We start from the raw sequence: 21,397 nt of genomic DNA, 5'->3' as shown, positions 1-21,397 counted from the left end.
AGAGTAATAAAAATCTATAGAGCATACCTGTACCAATAGTGGGTTACCAAATCTCAATGCACTCTCTAAGTTTTTACGGAAAGCATCATCCAAAAAGCTGAAACATTTAATAAAAATGATCACTGGTTAAAACTATTAAATACCAGTAAACAAAACAATTACCATTAAATAAAACAATCATCTTAAAAAAAAAAACAATGTAGGCATTTGCAAACCTCAGCTGTAAGATTTTAACAGACTGTGGCTTCAAAAATGTCAAAATTATATATGACAAGCTTAAAACTTGACACGAAATTACTTCAACATGCAAGTGATGGCGGCTTGTCATTTTATTCATGCAATATGTTAGCGAATCATAATTTTTCTTTCATCAGGTAAATTCTTAGAAATGAATCTGTCAAAAATTCAAAATACCACCTATGCCCATAAGCTTTTGAGTGAAAATTGTATTCTAAATCTTTACCTTGTTTTGGTTATTTTTCTCTCTCTGAATTCATTCATGATGAACTCTGTAGCTTGGCCAGATGGATCAATGATGAGTGGGTATCTGTTGAATCGCTTTAGCATGATAGCATTCTCAGTGCATAGCTCATCTGTTGGGAGGGCATTGGCCTGCCATTTGAGTCTCTCATCAGCATTAGACAGGTACTGGAAAGTCAGACATTTTAACCAGACATTTCAAATGTGTTTTCATACATTGTGGCTAGTGCTGGTAGAAAATTTTAACTAACATTTTATCAAAAGCAATAACTGTTTTCAACAATAAATATATTGTACTTAGACTAACAACACAGCATTATTATAATGTAAAAATGGGAATGCATTAAATTTCATATTTTATTATATTTCAACAAGTAGTAACATGCTATTCTACTATCATGCAAAAAAGCTGATAGATTACAATTTTTGTTAGCTTTATATTCATTAAAGCATCAATATAATAAAAAAGAATAAAATTCAATGTCATAAATGCAGACAAGAAAAATAAGCAAAATGCAGATTATAATGTAGGCATTAATCAGAACCAAACCTAGCATAATTAGTAACAGATTGGAGAAAAAAATCAATGCCCTAGTAAATTATGTTTGACAGTATAAAAACTAGCATGATTTTTCTGTAACAAGCTAGTGGTAAGTCTGTCAATTTATAACAAATACATATGTTAGTGATAATAAAAGAGGAATATATAAATATGTTTAAAATATGATATTGCCTTTAGAAAAACTAAACAACAAAATTTACAAGAAAATATATTATCTATAATATATAACACATTGCTCATACAATTAAAGCTTTTTTTAAAACTATGTCAATATTTTTTCTTTACTAGCATTTAATCAATATTGTTATTTGAAAAGTTAGTTAATAATAAACAGCTTAGGCTTAATCATGCTCTATTATATAGAAAGAAGGTTAAAGAAAAAAAGTATGATTACAGTGAAGATTGGTAAATTTACATTAGCAAGCACAGCAAATAAAAATGCACACAAAAAAAAAGAACATCTTTTACCTCAGTTTTTGCAAGGTCAGTCCTGAATTGAATGTTGGCATTTTGCAGGTGTTCACACCAGTTGGAGAACAGTGTGTGACGCATCAGTTGATCAAAGTAGCCTGGGATACAGAGATCATAAACATTTTAGAACGGCTTAGTTTTAAAACAATTAAACAATTTCACTATTAGATAGTAAAATTTAGTTGGAAAATGGAAAGATGTAGGCACCCACAAATCCCATACTGTTATCTTTTGCCCCTACGGCAAAAACTGAACAGGCTGGGTGAAGCAATGCCTTGTTTTATTATTTGACAAACTAAAAACTGTACTCGATAAACTTGAACAAGTAAGTGGAAAAGTTTGTCATAAAATAATAAGAATACAATTACTACTAAAAATATAGTATAAGTTTAAAAAAAATTAAAGTAAATTTTCTACTAATACTTCACTGATAAACTAAACAATGTTCACATATGATTTTTTAAGGAATATTAATTCCTTAAAAAATCATGATCTGTTGTAAGCAATTACCTCCATAAGCCATGAATGCTGAAGAGAGGAGTACATCTCCTATAATGGTTGCCATCTGGTTCTTAAAAGTTTCACTGCCAAGCTCCCACCTTTGTTTTTCACTGGCAAGACTGTTCAATAAAGCCACACTGCGCTCAACCTGGTTTCATTAGAAAAACAACACAGTATACATCTGCTTTTTAACAAGTCTGGAAATCTAATGCTAATAAACAACCAACACCTAATAGTTAACCTTGTTCTCTTATAAACAAAGCAATATTTATTTAGTTAAAAAATAATACATTCCACAAACATTAGTGGTCAATCTGGTTTAAACAAAAGCATCTGTTATAAAAATGGTCTGAAAATCAAATGACAATCCAGTTATCAGTGGTCATACCTTAGCCTCTACTGATGCCAGATCTGCCTTGATGGCTTGTGCCTGGCTAATGAGCACAGCATACTCCTCCTTGTATTTAGCAATGCTGCGCTCCAGCTCAGCAATCAGCTTGTTCACCTCCTCAGCCTTCAGTCTGTTCTCCTCAGCTTGGTTTTCTAGCTCTGTCAGTTCATTCCTCAAGGGTTCAATTCTCTTCAGCATGTCAGCATACTGGATCTATACAAAGTAGGGCTCAACTTCAGCAGTTTATCAAATGCTGATATATATATATATATATATTGTTTGTAGGGATATACAAATATAATATGTAGGCACCCACAAATCCCAAACTGTTATCTCTTGCCCCTACGGCAAAAACTGAACAGGCTGGGTGAAGCAATGCCTTGTTTTATTATTTGACAAACTAAAAACTGTACACGATAGACTTGAACATGTAAGCAGAACAGTTTGTCACATGAGTCTTTACAAAGCATAAAAAGATATAAATGTAACAGCACAATATAATTTTATTTGAAGACCTAATCCTCATACTTCAATGGTAAAATAAAATTTGCATTCTTTTTTTTTAAAAGTCTAATATCTATAGTTTGAGCTTTCTCTCTTTAGCTAAATAGTTACCGTAACCAAATTAATACACACAGTAGCACATATATTCAAGCATATTTTTTTTCTTTACCTTAATAGAAATTAAAATATTAAAAAGGCTAATCCTAACTTTTTTTTTTACAAATTCAACTTCTCAGAAGTACAATACCTGTGCAATAGCCCATTTCACCATAGGACCACAAGCCAAACTGGCCCTATTGACCTTTTCATAATTGTATTCAGGGTTGTTCATGTATTTGCTCTTCATCTTTTGTCTGATGTCATCACTAGAAACATTTAAATTAAGAGTGATACAAGATGCTTTTATACATAGAAATAAATGATAAAAATGAGATGATGAACTTTTTCACTTTAAAAATATATTTGAACTCAATAAAATCCAAAATCTAATTTTCTGTCAAGACCAAACCTTTTTCTTAAAATCCAAAATCTAATTTTCTGTTAAGATCAAACTTTTTTCTGAGACAAAAACAAAGATATATATTTGCACATCAACAGAATTGTTAGAAATAAAAACTTACCTGTTGGCTGTACTCATCGAATTGGTGCAATACTTGTTAAACATTAAAAAATTTACAAACTAAAAAATAAAGGACTTACCTGAAATTACATTTCAGATACTATAAAATTCTAAGATTAATATTCAGCAGTTTTCTAATAACATATTATCTTTGTTTATTAAATTTTACCAAAACATTTACACCCAAAAAATGGTAATTGCAACTCCTTAAATTTCTAAGAAAATAATGTATCATTTCTTAAAAAAAGGCACTTTTTGTTTCAACTCTGTTCTTTATAAACTGGTAAAGTCCTCAAGATTTAAATCATAAAAGTGTTGAATGATTTAGACCTAAGGTCTAAGACACTGAATGGGTTGAGATAATGAGGAACAACAGCAACTTACGTTATGTCATCGGTCTTCATGTTTACAATAGAAGAGATGAAACTGTCTTTAATGATGATCTGGCGAATGACCTTCCAGTCAGTGGCACTCTCACCCAGTAATAGGCAGATGGCCTCTAGGGCCTGTTTGACCACAGGTGGAGGGTTACCCATTGACCTGATCTCCACCAGATCTTTCTTCTTGATTCCCTTGACAGCTGTACCAGGCCAGTCAAGGAGCAGCAGGAGTTGATTGAATCGCATTAAGTTACAAGTGTGGACTTAACACTAGCATCTTAATTGGTTTAGTCAAAATGAAAATCCCAGGAACAGAACTTAACATTAGCTTCTAACAAGGGGAACATTTCTGTATGTACAATTTATTGTGGTGTAAAATTAAAAGGTGAAGGAAAGAGGATGTTAAAAAAAAATGTAACTGAGGAAGATTTGATGTGAGGTAAAACAAAAGGGATTGGGAGGAACTAAAACTGAACAACTACAAAATATTCACACATCCATCAGTTTTCTGGTTATCATGCAGTTTAACCAATTCAGACAAACAATAAAATAAAAAACATCAATTACAAGCTTGTTCACAACCAACATTATAAAGCCAGTCAAAACACTCAGCATATAACACTGCATTTGATGTAGAGCTTGATTAAAGAATTCAAGTCAGCCTATTTTATTCCTTAAGTTTAATCAGTGACTGCATATGTGTGCAGAGGAAAGAATAGAATGCCTACTCATACACCCTTATCATAGAAAGAACAAAAATCTGCCCAATAGTAATAAAAGCATAAGGATTTGAGGTTTTATTTTTTTCTTTAGGTCAGTGCTTAAAATGCAGCTCTAAGCAGCTGCCAATACCATCTATAGCTAATGCCACTACTGGATATATTCAGCTTTTCTACTAAATTTTAGACACATCAAACAAAACAACTAGTCTTTTACTTACTTTTATGTAGATTGTCAATTCTTCATTTCTCACAAATTGCTCATGCAAATTTACCTCTGGTCCATGGGTATCATTTTTTAGCATAGAAAATATCTCGAAGACACTATATTATAGTATGCACAAGGCATATCAGACTTACGTAATATCATCAGTCTTGAAATTAACAATGGTTGAGATAAAGTTTTCTCTCATGATGATACCCCTAAGGGCCTTCCATTCTAAATCTGATTCCCCAAGCAAGACACAGATGGACTCTACCGCTAGCTTCACAGCAGCAGGCGGATTGTTCAAAGTTCGAACCTCGACCAAATGCTGCTTCTTGATAGACTTGACAGCTGGCATAAACAAAATGACAAAAAGCGCACCGGGTAAAGCAACAGCAACAGAACAACCAAAGACTACTGATATCCCCTGCATAAGGAGTGTTCATCAAGTAACATGCATTTATATGATAAAGTACCTCAACCATTAAGCTTTAGAGATAACAAAGGATTGTGAATTATCAGTTGTCATTTTTTTTGGCAAGTCTCCAACTAGAAATATACATTTAACTGTGAAAAAAATAACGAAATTTTTTGTTTTGAATTAGAATATTTTATCAATCAGATTATGTAAAAGGTAATTAATTTTAATCTAGGAAAAGACAACCAACAATTCACAGAGATGTAATAAGATCAGCATGCAGCAATATTTAAATGTGTACATTGAGTTTTAAACTAGTTTTAATACAAGTAAATAAGAATGATTCTATCTTTTAAAATATACTACTAAAATATACATGAAACACAAAATTCTTCCACATAGTCTGCTAAGGTTGAACATAGTAAGTATTATATTTGAAATACTTATTAATTTTGTACAATAACATGATTATTAGTTGTTGGGGGATACAAGCAAATTCAAGGTTTAAGGATTTTGAAAGTTAGGATTGATGGATCAGTTTATAAAAATAATTTGGAAAAAACCTTAACCACGAATAAAAAACATGCAGAATTGTTTTAGCAATTGTATTAAAAGGAAATTATGTAAAGAGGAAATTATATCAAAAGTGTATTTTCAATTTTAAAACTTATAAAAGTATTATTTTAACATGTCCCAGTATTTAAAACAGTTTCTTTTGACTAAGTAATTAAACACACAAAAAAAATGTATAATAAACATAAAAGAGAAATTTAAAATGCACTTTTGAGTTGTAATAAAACAGATGGAATGAAGAAGAAAAATGTGATAGATGTGGTAGAGCAAATATAAGAGTTTGAAATGCTTAAGAAAACCCATATGTTATTGCATAATATCAAATGTAATTTCCTCGCAAAATCTATTATTAAAATATTAACTCTTTTTCCCAGAAATTTGTAAACAACATTTAACAATTAAAATGAAAAGCATAGAATAAAATATTTTTAAATATACTCTCTTACCGTTTTGAGCCTCAATAACAGCTGGCTCAACCTGTTCAAGGTCAGCTCTAACACTACTCTGCTTCTCGGAAATCACCTTGGTTTGGTCTTTCAAAGCCTGCTGGATTTCCTGTGAGGTTACTTTCTTACGTTCTGCTTCTTGTTGATCTTTCACCTGTAAGTACGAGAGACATTTTATGATTTGAGACTCACTCAAGAGGGTAAATAACAATGAAACAATCTCTTGAAAAACTACATTCAGTTCGCTATTAAAAAAGCTTTCCATGTTCTGTGGACCAATTATATTTCTTTCTTTTGCTTTTAACTGTTTTTTCTGTAATATTCTTTGATGTCAACCTAATATAATTGCTCAGTCTTTCCAGTCATTGAATATACATACTATTTAGCTACTCAAAATAATGAAGTCAACATATTGTGCATTTTGGAAATTACTACTACATGTATAGGCTCTAGCATAAAAATACTTTGCAGGTTGATTAATGAGTTTATTGACATAGGTGTAATGAACATACTTTATAAAAATTGACAAAAACTATTGTTTTATTTTTGTGCAAGTGATACACCAACAATGAAAAATTTGTTTGAGAAATAAACTTGTACAATAACCGCAAATTTTTACTGACAACCTACAGTTCTAAATTAATTTCATATGTGAATGAGCTAACTGTGTACTAGTTTAAACAGAACATTTTGAGTAAACAACTTCAGGCTTTAACAAATTTCAAAACACAAATTTACTTATAAAAGAAACGTTTTTTTTTTGGGTCAATTAACTATTTTAAAAAAGTAAATAACTGGGTAATTTACCATCTGCTTGAGTTTAGCATTGGCGGCATTGTTCTTTTCTTCAAGTTCAATTCTCTTAATGGACAGAGACTTCTGAAGCTCCTCCACTTGTTCTACAGTTTCATGAATCTTCTGGAGACCAACGTTCAAATGCAACTGTTGCTCTTCCAGGTCTGAGCGCTTCTCATTGTACAGTTTGGCCTAAACAAGGAAAAAATATTTTTAATAAAATAGATCTAGTAATAAAACGACAGATAAACATTCTTTTTTAAATTACTGGAATATTTTCAATTAAATAACCAAGCTTACAATTGGACCAATTTTAAAAGACGTAAAATGCCAAGAGGACTTACAAAATGATTGATGAAATCCAAATAGTGTCTAGGTGTGATGGCCATCACACGCCCACTTCTACGAGCAACTTTGCTATTAGCCTTGTGTAGAGACTGGTGGACATACACAAAGCTGTCAATAACAGCCTCCCTGTGTGATGGGGTGGGTGGCAGTTTTTCATAGGCAGATGGGAACATATCTGGTGCAGTGTACTAGAGGAAACAAATACACAGTATTACACACAATACATTGGAAACTACTAAAATATTTAAAAACAAAGAATTTTCATTGTGGTCTCTTTTTAACATTCCATTTACTATTTATTATGTTATTACACTGATACTATGTTTTATTGATAAGTGACATTAATAAATTTGTAATTAAAAAGAAAACTCACAGATCCTTTCTCCAAGTCCATTTTGCATGTAAATTCTTTGCCAACCTGGAACAAGGCTCCGTTGGACCAATCTCCAAACCAGTTGAGGACACATCTAGAATTGATCATTTAAAAAAATTATATTTTAAATAAAAATCTTAAAGACTAATGGAGGCGAGCGAGTTGACGAGATTCCTTCCATAGTGTGGTTGACATGGAATAAAAACGTGCCTTTTAGATTTAGACCGTAAAAAAAAAAAAAAACTTAAGCCTAAAATTAATTTAGAAATTTTATATTTTTAGAATAAATGCTATAAAAGTTGCAAATCCAGAGAACTTGAAAATAATTTGTTGAGTTTAAGGCTACATTTCTATTTATTTTCATCAAGCCTAAGTTATAACCGGATGTTTCACTTTCGTAAGACAAATATTGATTGGCTGTACAGTAACTTAGTGATCGATAACTATTTGTTTACAAAACTTTGCAGATCAAGTTTTTAAATAACAATGCAAATTTAAAACCCCATGACCTAGTTTTCTATTTTTAGCTTACAATGTGTACAATAAAATTTGTGTCGGCCTATCCAATAGCAGGATGCCATTGTTTATGTCGCCATTACACGTGAAAACCAAATTGTTTTTGCTTTTTTTTAAATTTTTATTTAGTTACCGAAAATATTAAAAACATCAAATACGTCCAATCTTTAGTAAAGTCCGAAAAAAACCAGACAGACAGGATTTTATAACCATATTAATTGTAACTACGCCGTGCAAGATTTTTAAATTAATTTATGCACCTCTCAAATACCTTTGAGACTTTTCTCGCTTGTGTCCATTTAATAAAAGTAGAATCAACAAAAAGAAAATGGCTGTGTTTAAAAATGTAATGCACCTGTTAAAAAGAGCAGGAGATGTTGCTGCTCTGTCCTTCAATCCTTCTGATGATGGGTTCATTGTGAAAACAACATGAAGATTTCTGATAACCTAGAATGGGTAACATAAATTCATTACAACAAATTCTCTAACAAAAGCAACAACAAAATGTATGAACAACCTGTAAGCTTTATGTATATACCTGTGAAGTGAACCACTTGTATAATTCTTCAGCAGAATCCAGCATTAACCCTTCTCTGATAGCTCCTTCTTTGCACTGTGTCATCAGTGTGGTGTATTCATCCCCTTCAAACAAACCAGGAACTTCTCCGTTGGCCAACAGTGTATTCATTCTTTCAAGGAAACTTGAGTCAAGAACATTGGACTCATCCATTATGAAGCATATTTTTTCACTCTGCAAACAAAGAAGAATTGTTAACTATATAGGTTATTTATTAATTAAAATTAATTTTTAAACTGTTGTATTAATAGATGTATTTTGTTTACTTTGTTCTTAGCGTTAAAAATTTGATATATATATATATATATATATATATATATATATATATATATATATATATATATATATATATATATATATATTAGCAAATACTTGCCTTGCATCCAGCTCTTCGCAAAACAGAACGCAGATCTTCATCAAAATCATTAGCAGAGTACTTGTTGTGTACTTTAATCTGCACAACACTGAGGGCATTCATCCAAGCAACAAATCGAGAAAGGGTTGTCTTTCCAGAGCCACTGACACCAATCAACAGTAAATGACCCTGTGGCTGTCTGAAAATTCTGTCAATTCTGAGCACATGGTCAAGGACTTCATCAAACAACACCAGTGGGACATCAAGTTCTTCCTCATAAAACACCTTAGAAAATGATAATAAAATAGAAGCAATATATAAAAAAATTCAATCATTTAATTTACTATTTAAAAAACCTTGATCTAATCAAGTCTTACTTTCAGCCTTGCTTTAGTGTGCTCTCTCAACTCTTCTCTATCTACTGGCATGTAATCCTTTGATAACCATTTACTGTACAGAATGGGCCTATTGAGAGCCTCATTGCGATTGATGTTGGGGAAGTGTTTCAGTGCTGTAGCATCAACATTTTCATCAGTCCACCTTCTTTCTTCATCTTCAATGAGCCTGGAATTAGAAAACCACTATAATTTTACACAGAGCTTTATTAAATTCTACCATAAATGATAAAAATGGAGACATGTTTAAAGATATGTAACTCACAAAATTAGGGTGTTTTATAAGCACCCAACTCAAATGTATTATATATTTGCAAACTTCTAATATTCCAAACTGTATGTGGCTTATAAATAGTTAGTAAATGAATAACAAAATTTCATAGTAACTGTAATCAAAACTAAACAAAGAGAGTGAAATACAAGCAATCAAAACCAGCTAACGCAAAAAGCCAACTTCCAAGTGCTAAGATAATGAAGAGAAAAACAAACCTGTCTTGGAAAAGTCTTAGGGCTTCATGAGCCCAAATGCGTACAAGTCCTTCAAGACTAAGACTTTCAAGAGGTCTCAGAGCTTCACAGATACCCCTGACCCAGCGAGTCATTTCACGAGGGCTGTAAATGTAGTGAGGCTGCATGTCTTGTGTGAAGCGCTCCTATCAAATAAACAATTTCAAACAATGAAATTACAAGTTGGCAAATACATGTGCTGAAATTTACACACACAAAAAAAACACGAACTTATCTCATTACCTGTGACATAATGTAGAACTCAACCATAGCATTAGTGAGAGGATCTGCATATGGCTTGAGACTGGGAACAAGTCTTAGCATGGCTCTGTTGAATGTTCCATAGATCTGTTTCAGAGAGAGTTCTCCTGGGTAGTCAACATAAACAACTGGCACATGGCGAAGGAATCTGAGAAAGGATGAGACCAAAATTATTAAACTGAAAAGTAAAAAGAATCAATTTCACTGATTTTTAAAGGCAAACTTAAAAGGGCTAGTTATAAAGTTGTCTCACAGATTAACAAAAGGAAATTTTTAACAACATCTAGATCTGAATTAAGGAACAGATGTGTTTACATATTTTATGAAGTAGAAAATGGACGCTATTTTTGTTAATGTTAAGTAGGCCTACCTGTATGACAAAGGTTTCCTTCCTGGATCAGTAGGTGGATTACAGGCACCAACAAACTGGATACGTTCAAACTTGACCCAAGTCTGATCAACTGTTCGATAGAAACCACCATGTTCAACCATTTGGCGCAAGAAGGAAATGACACGCTGAGTACCTGGGAGGAAGAGAAAAAGATAACCATCATACATTTTAAGTTTACATACATAAGGAAAACAGATTAATAATTTTGTCAATATTTTTTTGTGTGTAAAATGTTTTCTAAACTAACTTTATGGTTAATATAAACCTGTAATAAATCTCAACAGCACATATAGAAAACTAAAAACAACTGACCATATTTGTCCATATCTGGTAGATTGATCTCATCACAGAACAAAACCAACCACTTGTTGAGCTGAACTGGGGAGAGAACAAGCCCATTGGGTGTCCTCCTGAACTCACAGTAGTGATCAAATGTCTTCAACAGCAGCTCGGGGGTGGTTGCACTGGAGAAGTTCAAGCCTACCACCTACAAAAATAAACACAATTTTTATCATGGTGTTGGTATTTTAAACCATTTCTCTTCTAATAGGGTTTGTAAGTCTCTATTTCTCTCTCTTAAAATTCATAATCTCGTTGGCTAGGGAGGGATATGATTTTTTAAAGTAAACTAATTAGTCTGAGCATGTTTTAAGCATGATTCCAATTGAAAACAATTGTTTCTAGGCCTTGCTTCAATATTTAAAATACAAAGAGTACCCAAAATGCACTAATTATAAACATTGTACTAATAACACAATCAAATTAAATGCAGGTACACTTAATTTATTAATAATATTGTGTAGCAACTATACGCTTCTTTAAAAACCACACAATTTGTGTAGGCTATATTTTCTTTTAGGCTATCCTCCATAGTGTAATCTATCATTAATACTGCTTAGTATTTAAAATAACAATAGCAGAAGTGGCTCTTTAATATATTTTACCAAAAAATCAAAAAAATTCTCATTTAGTTTGAAAAATACTAGCTGGCAATTACGAAAACAAGAAGTTGTTGACCTACAGCACTTAGAACTGGTTTAAGTTCTTACCTCCATATCTGGTAGAGCTCTAAGAGCACTGAACAATGTCATAGTTTTGCCAGAGCCAGGGGGGCCACACAACACAAGGGGCTTGTGCTCTGCCAGCCAAGTGTAAAGCAGACTTTCATGGCGCACAGTATCAATGGTTGGGATGACAATATCGGGTGCAGCCACTTTGTGGGTTTCTACCTCAACCTGAGGGACCTTGGTCTGCCAGGCAACCCATTCACCTGATGTAGACACCTGCATAAACCAAGATACAGTTTTACACATTCATTCCTTACTACTGCAAACTTTAAAAATACCTTTAACATGAAAAAATAAAAGTAATTTTTAAAATATTTATAACATGCGATTGCTTTAAAGATACAGACCTCAAAGTCAATGATGGCAACATTAGCTTGTGGTGGTAGAGGAATAGTGGTGATGCTTCTGATAAAATCACCAAGTTCTTGTCTGACTTTGATACGGCTGTCCCCTGACATGGACCACAATAAGCTGTACACAAGGTATTTGGTCATGTAGCGCTCAATTTGATCTTGCTGTAAGAAAAAATATATAAATCTAAGTGAAAACTGTGTAAACAAAATGTTGGGTTGGTAAATTAAACAGTTGTTAACATCAGTTTTTATCATATTTTAAAGATTGTTAATTTACCTGCATGGCAAAGTCATGAGTGTGGTTGTAGTTTAGGATATTTCTTATACCCTGGTTCAGCATTGAAAACAAGGAGGTCAGAGCTCTAAGTCTGGTGAAGTCCATGATGTGGTCAAGTGTCTCTGCATGCTCCAGGCATCTGTTGACCAGACCACCCAAAGAGAAGTGTGGGGCCAGGATGTTGACCACATCACGTTGAATCTATTGAAATATTTTCATGGATATTTATTTTCATATTTTACTTTAATCACTAATGAATTGAAAAGACAGTCGTTTATATTTCATTGACATCATCCAAGCAAAACTATTATACCTGTACTGTAGGTGATACTTCCTCCTCTTTAGCTTCTCCTCCTGCAGTTCTGTTGTGGCGGAAATCTTCCTCACTCTCTTCCAGGGGGACACTGCGCAGCTGCCTCAAGTAGTTCTCAAACACCATTTCAGTTGAGAGCACATCTTCACTGAACCACACCATGCCACATCGACTGACTGTGGCAAGGGTGGCATACTTCAAGTCTTGTACCTCAAACATTATACGAACCTACAGAACATAAAAAACAGATTTAAGTACTTGGTCAATTTGCTTCTTTTTAATATTTAAATTTACTTCAGCAGGCTCCTGAACACCATTGTGTTTTTAGAAACTGTTAGTCTTAAGCAAGATAGTCTAACTAAATAATTTAATTGAATAGATAATGTACTAACATTTGGAGGAATGCCAAGACGTTCTCCATTGGGTAAAGTCAAGAGTTTATTGTCATCAAGCACTGAGTTAAGATTCTCAACCCATTCAGGGTCCACATCACCATCAAATATGATCCACTGTCTTTTGCCAAGTTCACCTCTAACGTTGTCAATGATCCTGAAAATAATAGTTGGTACATTTTGACCTTTTTTTTTTAAAGCAACATTTGCCACAGTGACATTATTGAATTACAATGTGAAGATATGAACCATAAACTTGTGTTTTAAAGTAAAACGTTTTTTTTTTAGTAAAATCATTGCTTGATCTATAGGCTCAGCAAATGATACAGACTCAAATCTTTGCTAAATCACAATACTTTTATGTAAAATGAGCAATGTAAAGACATTTTCATTTAGCTAAAAGAAATTCAAGTGGCTTGACACAAAAAGTCTTAACAGAATATGCTGACTTACTTCCTCAAAACATGAGTGAAAAGACCATCAGTCCATTCTCTGGTGTTGGGATCCATGTTACCATACAGGGCTTCTTTGGAAATTGACTGTTCAAAAAATGAGAACGATAACAGTCAATTACAATACTTCTCATTCAATAGTGAACACTAAAGATGACTTAAGTCATAAAAGTAATCTGCCTAAAAAAATAATAACACATCACATAAAAGTGGTTTATGTAAAAATAAAAAGCCCATTACCTTGGGATCAATGACATGTGCAACTCCTTCAGTTCCTTCCAGCCTCTCAAGTGCCTTAAGTAACACCTGCCATGCCATAGACTTTCCACTTCCACTGGGTCCTACCATCATGAGACCATGATGTAGCAGTGTGATTTGATGCAGTTGAAGAACCTTGAGTTAAGTTAAAAGTTGCACAATTATTTCACATTCTTTAAATTCATGTAAAGACATGAAAAAATACAATTATTGTAAAATTAAAAAAACAAGCGTTAAGTACCTTTTCAACCCATTGTGATCCCATTTCATCACCTTCTCCATAAATGAGGTACATTTCATCACAAACTTTCTTAATTTGCTGGCGCAAGGCAGTCATTTCCGCTGCAGTGTATTCAACACCAGGGAACACATCACTCAGAAGGCTATGCAGCAGTGGAATGTCCTCAGCCACTAGTTTGGGCACCATAGTCTCCATCACACTTTGAATCAGGATCTACAAGTTCACAATTCATACATAGCTTATCATTTTATTAAGTAGATTATTTTTTACAAAACAATGATTTAAATAATTGCTGGTAGACCTACTTAATAAATCATAATCAGGACATATTCTAGGATATTTTTTGCAACTATCAATATGTTAACTGTAACCCTGACTTGATTCGTAATCACAGCCATGACCATAACCCTGACCAACAGTAATACATGCAGGGAAAAAAACTCTATGATACTGCTTTTGAAGAATGAAATCAACACTAATGTGACATGAAAATTACCTCTTGTTCAGAAACATTTTCAGCAATAGTAGACTCATCCACAGTCTCTCCTCTTTCTATCATGCCTTGTTTCACAAACTGAATCTTATCTCTCTTGACATTGCCAGCACTGACTAGCACAGACTTCAAAGCTCTCAGACCAAAGTCGTAATGGGACTGGGGGGACAGTTGTTCATCACAAAGTCTAGAAAAGAACAAATTGGTCAGTATTAATATATTAATTATTTCTCAAAATGCCTTAAATCGTAAAATTTACAAACATCTATACTAAATTAAAATCAACTTAGTTAAAAAAAACAATGAAATTAGTCAGATAAAAGTGAAATATTACATGAAGATAATTATTTAAATGATTTAACGTACTTGAAGAAGGGAACAATCTTGCTAGCTAACTTCTCAGCTTGTCTAAATCCCTGTGAGTAAAGCATAACCTGAGCAATCAACTGACGATCAGGTGTTGTCATGGCTAGAGATCTGAACAATTTTTTCAAGTTGTCAGGTAAGTTGGATCGACCTGCATAGCCAGGGTTCATGGTGATGAAGACAGCCATGTCTGGGTTGACCTTGACTTGCTTGCCTATCAATTCCACCTGTATGGGACCAGCACCTAAAGAAATAAGAATGTTTTACTTCATTACCATCTCTAATTTAAATAAGGTAGGTCAACATATGGCACATTTAAAGCTTTTGCCAAAATCACCAACCCAACCCTGTCCATCACTCTAACCTTTACCCTCCTGAAGACCCCAAATTAACTTCAATAAAATAAAATTGTCATGAAAGCAGTTTTTAAAATTATGACTATGAAAAAAGTGGAAATTTTACAAGTAGAAGGTGGGTAACAGAACCAAAAAAAGATGGATCGCCAAAAAAGATTTCTGTTATTTGCTATAAAAGTCAGTTGGCAACAAAATGTGAATTTTTTTTTTTCAGTGAAAAAGCAAATTTCCAAAAAAAAAGCAGAAGAAATTACATTTCTGAATTGGCATATTGAAAAATTACAATGAAGAGAGTGCTATACTCTACCTTTGTCTTTTTTATCTGGACTAGCCAGATCTTTGAGTGCTTCTTGAATGGTTTGAATCTGCTGGGACACAGCAGACAACATTCGCTCCTCCAGACGATTAAACTCATCAAAACAACCCCAAGCTCCTACTTGGCAGAGACCAACAAAAATACGACCCATGGCCTGCACACCAAAAACAATTTTCATCAGAATTTATTACAACTATTTGAAGAAATAAACAAAACATACAAGTTAGGTGTTAAATTACCTGGAAATCAAAGGTTTCATCACAGTTGAAAACCAGAACAAATCTTCCCAGCTGATTGCCCAAAGCTTTGACTGACTCTGTCTTGCCAGTTCCAGCAGGTCCTAGAGGATTAAAAAAATGGTTAAAATATTTTTTATTTTTAGTTTATTTTTAATCCACACCATTATCAGATATTTTTGGAGCATGAACAATTTTCAAATTTACATATATTTGTACTTGAAGATGCAAAAAAACTGAAGACATATTTTGAAAGTAATAAAGAAAATAATTACCAAATGGAGATCCACCAAGTCTTGCCTCCAAAGCCTGTGTCATGGTTAAGTAACAGCGATCAGTTAAGGGTGTCTGGACAAGTTTGTCTTGAACTCCAAGATATTCAAAGCCATAGTTGAACTTTGCATTGGCCATCTAGAATTAAGTAAAGAAATTTAGATTAGTCACAAACTACACTTGTAAACAGTACACAGCCAAAAAAAAGTATCGATAAAGCTAAACATTCATAATATATATAGCCTACCTGGATTGAGAGTTGCTGCAATACATCTGTGTTTTTAGGATCAAAGTAAAACCTCATTTGTGAAAGCCAATCAAATGATTTGGGGTTGTTGACGTGAGTCTTTATCATGGTTCTTGTTACATCACGCTGGTGGACAAGCTCTGTGATCTGAACCAATTTTTTAACCATTAGTCTGATATTTTACCACTTTCAAAACACGAATATACAAATATATTTAACAGGCTATAAAACAATAAATATTTTTAACTGGCTACATTAGTAAGGGAATATTAAAATCATTAAACTCACCAAACTTTCCAGTTTCTTCCGTCTGACAGGTGGCTGCTCATGAAGCACTGAATCTGCAAGAACATTTAGGGTAGACTCAACAGTTCCTAAAACTTCAACAATAGCAGCCATATCACCACCTTTGTTGGCAGAAGTCTGCAAGGCCTGATCCATGCTCTCTGACCAGGATATTTGGGCAGCCAAAACAACCAGTTGTGCCTTAAAGAATCAATTAACATTTTTTTTAAAGATGTCCTTTCTACTATATTAAACTTGTTATTTTGAAAATAAAAGTATTCAGAAAAGCTTTGTGTCAGTCATTAGTGATCTGAGACTCTAGCCCAAGTTTTCATCATTAAATTTCATAAATATAACTAGTTCTAAATAAACTATGACATACTTGATATTTGTCAACCCATGTCAGGTAGTGTGAGGGTTCCACTTTGCCTCCTTTGAAAGCTGACATGTCTTGGACAGCACTGGCCAACAGTTTAGCCAATGTCACCCTCATTTCTTTTTCAACCAAAGTCAGCCATTCATTTATCTTTGGATGGGCTGCAATAGACACTGGTGTGGCAAAGATGACCTAAAGAAAAGAATTTTTTTTAGCACAATGTTTTTTTTTTTACATCAAAGTAAACATCTGAATTTGTTTCTGACAAACTTCTAATAAGAGCCACTGTAAATCTGCATTACAATTTATAATTTTAGTGTTCTGATAAACTCCTTAGTTAGAGCCTTTACCTCCTCTCCTTCTTTAGATGTCAGACCAACAACATGAGACTCATCTTCATTCAGTATGATGGAGGCAACTCCAGCAAACATTTTTTTAAAGTGTTTCTGCAGACGTGGTATGTTCTTGCTGTTACCAATAATCTCAAGCAAATCTTCATCTCCAACAAAGTAGAATCTGGAAAGTTAAACAATATTGTAAATATTTTATTCACTTTCTAGCTTTGTCAAAAATATTGAGAAAATTATTATTTCGTGTACATTTTCTACTAATGTAATTTACCTGGGGAAAGAAGCTCTTTCTCTTTCCAAGTATTCTCCAAGTGCTTTTTGAATCTTGCTGAGCAGATCTGCAAGTCTCTCAAGCTGTCTCTGTACATTGGGGATATTCAGCACATCCATCACAAGTGGTGACTTGGCAACTTTTTTCATCAGACCCAAAAACTCTGTGCTGACACTGATAGAGGAATGTTTACATTATAGAAGAGCATGAGCTGTCAATTATAAAATGTACTTAGCAAAGAAAGAAATCTCTGCATTAAAATTTAGCCACTAACTTACCCTTGGAAACGTGTTGTTTCAACTTGAAGCAAATGCTTAATGTCAGCACTTCCAGTGAAGATTCCTTCAAGGTAGACCCATCTTCTCTGTACATCAATCCACACATCAAATAGTGCATTGATTCTGTTTAGTTTGTCTTCCCAAGACAGAGCATCTTCTTCAAATTGCTGAGTGAAAGAAAAAATAATAGTGGAATGAATACACAAATACTAAAAAGAAAAGGTGGTAAAGAAAAGAAAAATTTCAAAGTAAAAATAACAATTAAGAATAACAGATGCTAAAAAGTAATTACTAAAGGAAAAGTATTTGGAGTTGAAGTATTTCATTATCAAATAATATTTTTTTAATGCTGTTATCAAAATATTCTTACCTTGTAGTAAGGAGAAAGTTTCATAGCTGTAACACTGTTGATGTGTTCCTTCACCTTGGTAAAGAGATCATCCCATCCCCTGATGAGACGACACTTATTCTGGTAGTTGATCATGTCAAGCTCATAGCTGCGCCACACTTCACTGACCTATTGATACAAGGAGTTTTACAGCGGTGTAGTTAACAAGAAGTACATGGTTTTGTTTTTACTTATATTAAGAGCCAAAACTTCATGAAGCCTGTAGTTGTAAATAGAGTTTTAGGATTGCTGTTCAAGATTTAGTAATAAACTAACTACTTAAAATGAACTCCATGAACTCACCTGTTTTAAGAATTCCTCCAAGGCCATCTCACCTTGGGCAACCATGATGACATCTCTAATGGTGGGCTCATGTCTGACAAAATCAATGTCCCAAATATGTCCAAGGGTAAGCTCAGAGAGCACCCAGTTCACATTCAGTCTCTTCATTAGTTGCTTCCAGTGACGCTCCTTGAGTGCTTCAGATTTCAACTCCACAATCAGGACATTGACCTAACAATTAAAAATGTATATTAGAAATATTTCTACATCCTACATGATACAAATGATACTGTTATCTTTAGAATACTTACTTTGGCATACTGTTGTAACTGTTTCTTGACATATTCAAAAGATGAATAGGCTCTTAATCTGGCTGGCAAATCTTTCATTGTATTCAGAAGACCATCAATTGATTGGCGGATCTATTAAATGCAAAACAATAATTTAAAATTGTTCATCTGAAATGCTGTGCATTAGTTATGGCTCAAATTATCTTCATGAATTATAAACTAAATAAATACTGGATGTTGTGTTACTTTTTTATAATGAAAGAAAATTATTTAGTAAACAAAGTAACTTTTAGTTTACCTTTCTTGGTGCCACGGAGAGCCAAGGCTTTTCTTTAAGCTCATCAATTTGTTCCCAAATTTTGGCAAGTTCTTGCCAAACTCCTTTCAAGTCTTGCAGTTCTTCAAGTCCAACCTGCATGCGTTCATGGCTTGGACTGACATAGCCTACATCACAAAGTACAAAGCAATGTACATTCAAATTTTATAATAAATTAACTAAAAGGTAGTGCAAAATCTTCACAAATTATGAAAAAAGCTAAATATACTACCTGGTTCAGCAAGTTCCAAAGCTTCCTTTGCTTTTGCAACATTGTCTCTTTCTTCTTTAAGCCTGGCAAATTTACCTTCGAAGATGGTCAGAGATTTCAAAGCAATGTCTGGCCTCATCTCACCCTAAGTAATTTAAAAAACTGCATATAAACCAAAGTATATTTTCAATATGACTTTTTTAAGAAAGTGTATAACACCTTTTCATATTATGGATTGAATTATTTATAGTAGAAACATGTAATAAATAAAACAGCTTACAGTGACAGGTTTTTCTTTCTCCCACTCTTGCAACAAAGTTCCTGTCTTGTTCTCAATGAGATTGTCCTCAGAGGCAATCTTCATCTGCAAGCTTGCCACTCTTGTCTGGATGGAGGAATCTTTCCTCTTCATGATGTCAGAGAAGGCTCCCCATTCTCCCTCAATGTTGTCAATGTACAACCACTGAGCTGGGAACTGGAACCTTTGTCTTTCAAGGATGCGCTGACCCTCCTTGTATGTCTGTTGAAATGTTTTAGAGCAAAATGTAGCACAAAAATAAAGTTGATTTTTTTTTTTCAAATTACATTCTAAAGCTATAAACTTAGCTGTTATAGTAACTAAATTATTCAGTGGTTTAAGGTTATTCATCAAATAATGCATACCTCCACTTGTTTCTCCCAAGATTTGACCTTGCGCTTGAGAGCTTGTACATGGGTGATGAGACCAACAGCCTCAGAAGTGTTGGCTGTGTCAATAGACTGAGACTCTAGATCTGTTCTAGACTGAAAGTTATACATTAAAAATTAAACATTTCCCAGTTGGCACACAGAAAGAAATGTTTAGAAGAATTTGTTATTCAAATTATTAAAAAAAAAATGTGTTACACTTAACTGTTTTTTTTACCTTCTTTATTTGTTTGTGATTTCCATTAGTATAAGAATATATCAACTGCATAGTTGCTGTCTAAATTAAAGTAACTTACCTTTGAGACTTGAGAATGGAACTCAGCCATCTCATTGCCCAACAAAGATCCAAACTTGCTGAGCACCTCTTTATGCCAGGAATCATATTTCAATGACACTTTGGACTGTACCTAAAATTTAAGGAAATCAATAGATAAGAACTATCTTACTTTTCATATTTACTTTAAATGCTATTTTATACATTCCTAACATAAAACTTACTTTTCCAAATTGAACAATGAGTGGTCCAATCTCTTTCTGAGTTTCAGAAGTGTCAAAAGTTTTGCGAGATGCTCTGATAAAAAAATAATTTAAATTACCTTACATATTCATGGATTACTTTTCTTTCAAATGATCATGAATTTCAAAAGAAATATTCAGAAAATTATATTGTGCATCAGTCAAATTCAGAGACTCTAGCCAAATTTTCATCACAATTTAAATATTTTTCTGCACAGAAAACAAAATTGAACCTACTTGATATCTTCCAGTGCTTTCATCCATCTCACAAGATTGTTGCCAAGTCTATTGTAAAGAACATCCGGGTTCAAATCCCACAGAGACTGATATCTCAGCCAGACCTATACAGCAATTGTTAAACATGTTATGTAAACACTTGAAAAATTAAGCTGCATCACTGAAGTAGCAAATATTAGCTTTAGACAAGGTCAAATCGACATAAAGAGACAGGCTTGTATTTTTAGACCTTTTTCCATAATCAACAACTTACATTCACATATTTCCTGAACTCTTCAACTGTCTTCTGGATGGCTGAATAAGAAGATTCCAAAACAATAGGGCCCTCTGGTAACTTTGTGAGAACATTTCTGTATGTGCTGTCTGCTTCAGACTCAGCTTGTAGGCCAACCTTATTAAAAAAAGATTAAAGTTAGTTTTTCAATTTTATACAGTTATCAAAGTAAAATATAGTGTGATAGAAATTGTAAGACTTGAACCAAC

The 21,397-nt window shown here is 33.4% G+C and overlaps 1 protein-coding gene across 4 annotated transcripts in view; it reads right to left on the bottom strand.

The window, feature by feature from the left end:
* The window catches only part of LOC131957760 (cytoplasmic dynein 1 heavy chain 1), a 39,236-nt gene that overhangs the window by 9,451 nt on the left and 8,388 nt on the right, over positions 1-21,397 (bottom strand). For 2 of the 4 annotated variants that reach the window (XM_059322526.1, XM_059322529.1), the window contains exons 21-69: positions 21,168-21,305; positions 20,915-21,018; positions 20,660-20,732; positions 20,458-20,568; positions 20,138-20,257; positions 19,755-19,994; positions 19,496-19,619; positions 19,246-19,391; positions 18,969-19,079; positions 18,679-18,888; positions 18,358-18,504; positions 17,988-18,154; positions 17,710-17,883; positions 17,439-17,604; positions 17,095-17,280; positions 16,716-16,913; positions 16,428-16,574; positions 16,183-16,318; positions 15,911-16,011; positions 15,663-15,825; positions 15,000-15,243; positions 14,637-14,820; positions 14,141-14,353; positions 13,882-14,034; positions 13,643-13,728; positions 13,190-13,346; positions 12,798-13,025; positions 12,485-12,685; positions 12,202-12,369; positions 11,837-12,070; positions 11,100-11,274; positions 10,767-10,920; positions 10,379-10,544; positions 10,118-10,281; positions 9,611-9,797; positions 9,255-9,518; positions 8,840-9,052; positions 8,657-8,748; positions 7,786-7,879; positions 7,409-7,600; positions 7,077-7,256; positions 6,270-6,423; positions 4,988-5,183; positions 3,157-3,274; positions 2,403-2,618; positions 2,024-2,162; positions 1,511-1,611; positions 464-648; positions 28-97 (exon numbers count right to left, since the gene is read on the bottom strand). In XM_059322526.1, the coding sequence (XP_059178509.1) occupies positions 28-97; positions 464-648; positions 1,511-1,611; positions 2,024-2,162; positions 2,403-2,618; positions 3,157-3,274; positions 4,988-5,183; positions 6,270-6,423; positions 7,077-7,256; positions 7,409-7,600; positions 7,786-7,879; positions 8,657-8,748; positions 8,840-9,052; positions 9,255-9,518; positions 9,611-9,797; positions 10,118-10,281; positions 10,379-10,544; positions 10,767-10,920; positions 11,100-11,274; positions 11,837-12,070; positions 12,202-12,369; positions 12,485-12,685; positions 12,798-13,025; positions 13,190-13,346; positions 13,643-13,728; positions 13,882-14,034; positions 14,141-14,353; positions 14,637-14,820; positions 15,000-15,243; positions 15,663-15,825; positions 15,911-16,011; positions 16,183-16,318; positions 16,428-16,574; positions 16,716-16,913; positions 17,095-17,280; positions 17,439-17,604; positions 17,710-17,883; positions 17,988-18,154; positions 18,358-18,504; positions 18,679-18,888; positions 18,969-19,079; positions 19,246-19,391; positions 19,496-19,619; positions 19,755-19,994; positions 20,138-20,257; positions 20,458-20,568; positions 20,660-20,732; positions 20,915-21,018; positions 21,168-21,305 (7,890 nt within the window). Of the gene's footprint in view, positions 1-27; positions 98-463; positions 649-1,510; positions 1,612-2,023; positions 2,163-2,402; positions 2,619-3,156; positions 3,275-3,912; positions 4,109-4,987; positions 5,184-6,269; positions 6,424-7,076; positions 7,257-7,408; positions 7,601-7,785; positions 7,880-8,656; positions 8,749-8,839; positions 9,053-9,254; positions 9,519-9,610; positions 9,798-10,117; positions 10,282-10,378; positions 10,545-10,766; positions 10,921-11,099; positions 11,275-11,836; positions 12,071-12,201; positions 12,370-12,484; positions 12,686-12,797; positions 13,026-13,189; positions 13,347-13,642; positions 13,729-13,881; positions 14,035-14,140; positions 14,354-14,636; positions 14,821-14,999; positions 15,244-15,662; positions 15,826-15,910; positions 16,012-16,182; positions 16,319-16,427; positions 16,575-16,715; positions 16,914-17,094; positions 17,281-17,438; positions 17,605-17,709; positions 17,884-17,987; positions 18,155-18,357; positions 18,505-18,678; positions 18,889-18,968; positions 19,080-19,245; positions 19,392-19,495; positions 19,620-19,754; positions 19,995-20,137; positions 20,258-20,457; positions 20,569-20,659; positions 20,733-20,914; positions 21,019-21,167; positions 21,306-21,397 lie in introns of all 4 variants that reach the window. The other 2 variants (XM_059322527.1, XM_059322528.1) reach the window with 1 other exon arrangement.

This window comes from Physella acuta, unplaced genomic scaffold, assembly GCF_028476545.2.
Source record: "Physella acuta isolate Inbredline_101_S28 unplaced genomic scaffold, ASM2847654v3 ptg001263l, whole genome shotgun sequence".
NCBI lineage: Eukaryota > Metazoa > Mollusca > Gastropoda > Physidae > Physella > Physella acuta.
This window is presented reverse-complemented; position numbering and strand designations above follow the sequence as displayed.